This window comes from Sinocyclocheilus anshuiensis, unplaced genomic scaffold (assembly GCF_001515605.1).
Source record: "Sinocyclocheilus anshuiensis isolate Anshui unplaced genomic scaffold, SAMN03320099.WGS_v1.1 scaffold300, whole genome shotgun sequence".
Lineage (NCBI taxonomy): Eukaryota > Metazoa > Chordata > Actinopteri > Cypriniformes > Cyprinidae > Sinocyclocheilus > Sinocyclocheilus anshuiensis.
Window position 1 is genome coordinate 1,528,025 of NW_015557379.1, and position 2,836 is coordinate 1,530,860.

General features: G+C 38.5%; 1 protein-coding gene across 1 annotated transcript in view; it reads right to left on the bottom strand.

Moving 5' to 3' along the window:
* LOC107679139 (collagen alpha-6(VI) chain-like) overlaps positions 1 to 2,836 on the bottom strand; it is a 49,030-nt gene that overhangs the window by 44,163 nt on the left and 2,031 nt on the right. The window contains exon 2 of the mRNA XM_016474598.1: positions 2,025 to 2,579. Coding sequence (XP_016330084.1) covers positions 2,025 to 2,502 — 478 coding nt within the window. The 5' untranslated portion in view covers positions 2,503 to 2,579. The remainder of the gene's footprint in view (positions 1 to 2,024; positions 2,580 to 2,836) is intronic.

Below are 2,836 nucleotides of genomic sequence, written 5' to 3' on the forward strand. Positions count from 1 at the left end.
GAGGGACCGGCTCTATCACATCCTTCGCCAGTAGGACTGCGATCTCTGCCCGCAGAACAGGGGCATCGGCGCGCCGGGCGAACTGAATCGCATAGCCGAGGCTGATGGTCCGCAGAAGCCAGCGAGACGGGCTGGGTAGTGCTGACCAAACGCCCAGAAACCGTACAAGCGGGACCAGCGGGGGACCCAACTCAGGCGGCTTGTGAGCGGGCCGGAGAGGGGTGTGAGTGTGGGGTGCAAGGCTCACCTGGTTCCACGGGTTGGCAGAGGGTGCGTGAGTAGGGCCTTTGTTGACGCTCTCTAACCGCCCGCTGCTGCCGGCTGGCAAAGGAGGAGGATGAGTGAGGTCCGGCATTAGTCCGTCCGCAACTCTCCGTGCCCTCCTGAGACCCAGAGATAAAGGAAACTGCTCTTTTGTCGAGAATTTGGGTACCGTCGGCCGTGAGGCCGTCTATCGAAGCGATATCCCAATTCGTCGGTCACCAACGTGACTAGGAGTGACCGACTGAAAGGGAAATGAATGTACTGATATCCTACTTTAAGTCAAGTAATTTTTCATTCTTTTTATATTATCTGTGAATAAATGTCATTTTATAAACCATACATTGTGTTGAAGTCATTTGTTGCTGAAGAAATGTAAAATCCGGGTACACCGTAATGGACAGATTTAATCTTATTTAATCTTACAAATGATAGTTGATGTGCTCAGATTATTTGTATTAATTAAACAATAGAAAAAACAAGATATGGTTTTTATAATACTGATTAGGCGTCCATACGGATCATTTCCATGCCACTTAACTACACTATACTAGGTCATGTGTGCTGATTACTGATGTCATTTAGATTTAGTTGAAAAAGTTTCAATTCGGTCTATCTTTTTTACCCCGTTTTAACATGGATTTCTATGGAGACCGGTGTCCGGCCGTAGTTGTCGGGCAAGATGGCGGATAGCAACAGTGGTGCATAATATTCACGTTCTGATTGGTCAGATCGCCTGTCAATCAAGCTCCCTGCGAATGGTCAATTATGTCAAAATGCTGGCTTTTGGCGAGTGACCTCGTAAACGCGGTCTTAAATGAGTTATAAAGTCCTAATTGGCCATAAAGAGTTGGGAGAAAACCAAATGCATGTCAGATCCACGTCATGTGCATCAGGTTTTAAAGAGACAGCGCTGCTTTTAAAGTGAAACCTGATGAAGTCTGTCATTGATTGAAATCAAAGAACAAAAGAAAAAGATAAATCACTCTACTGCACTAGTCGCTAATTAACTTTTGTAGTTTGAATAAAGATTAATTCATATTCATTTTATAGTTTATACGTATGCAATTCATAGTTTATGTGAAGATTGTTTTAAGATCAGCTAAACTAAAAGTTTACATTTTTTTAAAAAAGTTGTCATATTTTTCAGAGCCTATTAAATGTTAAAAAATAATGGCTTTCAATTATACAGTAATGTTGAATGGCTATAATTAATGGCTATTTAATTAATGCATTTAATAGAGATATCAGTAACACTACTGGTATCAATGATAATGGCCTTCATTAATAGTAGGCTACTTAGTAAAAAGATGTAATTAAACCATATTTAAAATATACTATGTTTATGTTGTTTCTACATTGATTTGGAGGTTCAATGTGAAATTATGATAATATAAATATATGAATGTGATTAATCGTGATTACCGTGAATGTGCAATTAATTAGTTACTTTTTTTTAATCGATTGACAGCCCTAATGTTAACCTTTTATATATGTTATTGTTGGTAATATTAGATAATTTTACAGCTAAATATACTTTTCAATTTAATTTCTAATTTTATAGGCCATCAATACTTTGTGTGCATTTTCATGGAGAAGAAAGAGAGTTATAAATGTGTGCACTTTAAGGAGTACTCTAGCATGTAGATGCCCTCAAATGTAACAGACACTGACTTAAAGCCACAAAACATTTTTTTCAAGGGATTTAACATCAACTGACATGATGTGATCTCTCCTAAAAATCTCAGATTTGGTTTACATACCCGTGTTGCAGATCTTGAGAAGGACGTCATTGCTCAATTCTTTTAGGGATGCAACGGCATCTTCAAAGAACACTCCATCATGGGATCCAGCAATGGCAAGAATCTGAGATCTGTTTGCATGTCTCATACCAATGGCATTAATGTTGATGGAATTGTCTCTCAAGACTTTAGCAGGCTCAGCTACATCATCCCTACTCTCTCCATCCGTAAGAACTATCAAGAACTTCAGAGCATTGGATCGTCCTCCTTTAGAAATGTCAAAAAAAGACTGTAATACTTCTGTAAGTGCTTTTCCAGTATACGTTTTTCCATTCATCTGTTTGATATTTCTGATTTTCTGTAATAATACAGCTTTATCGTCAAATTTATTTAAGGAAAGCTCCTCATTTGGGTCTGTGCCGTACTGAACAACCGCAACACGCTCCTTGTCCGGTCCAATTGCAAATTTATCTATCACAAGCTCCATTATGTCCTTCATATTTTCAAAGTCCTTAGCACTAACACTTTCTGATCCATCAAGCAGGAAGACAACATCTGCAAAAAGACCTTCACAATCTAAAAATGAGAAATTCATAAAGTGAACACTCCTTCTGTGAAAGGAACATTGAAACAAATTCTATTTAGGCCAACGGGGAAAAAAATCAAGAAGATTCAACTGGATACCGACAGTCATTTATCTGCATGCACTGTATTATTTCATAGGGAAGCCCGTTTCCGCCACTGAATAAAAAAAATATAATTCTGTAAGTCATAATAATGAGAAACTTTCTCGTAATAATGACTTAGTATCTCGTAATAATGAGAAACTTTCT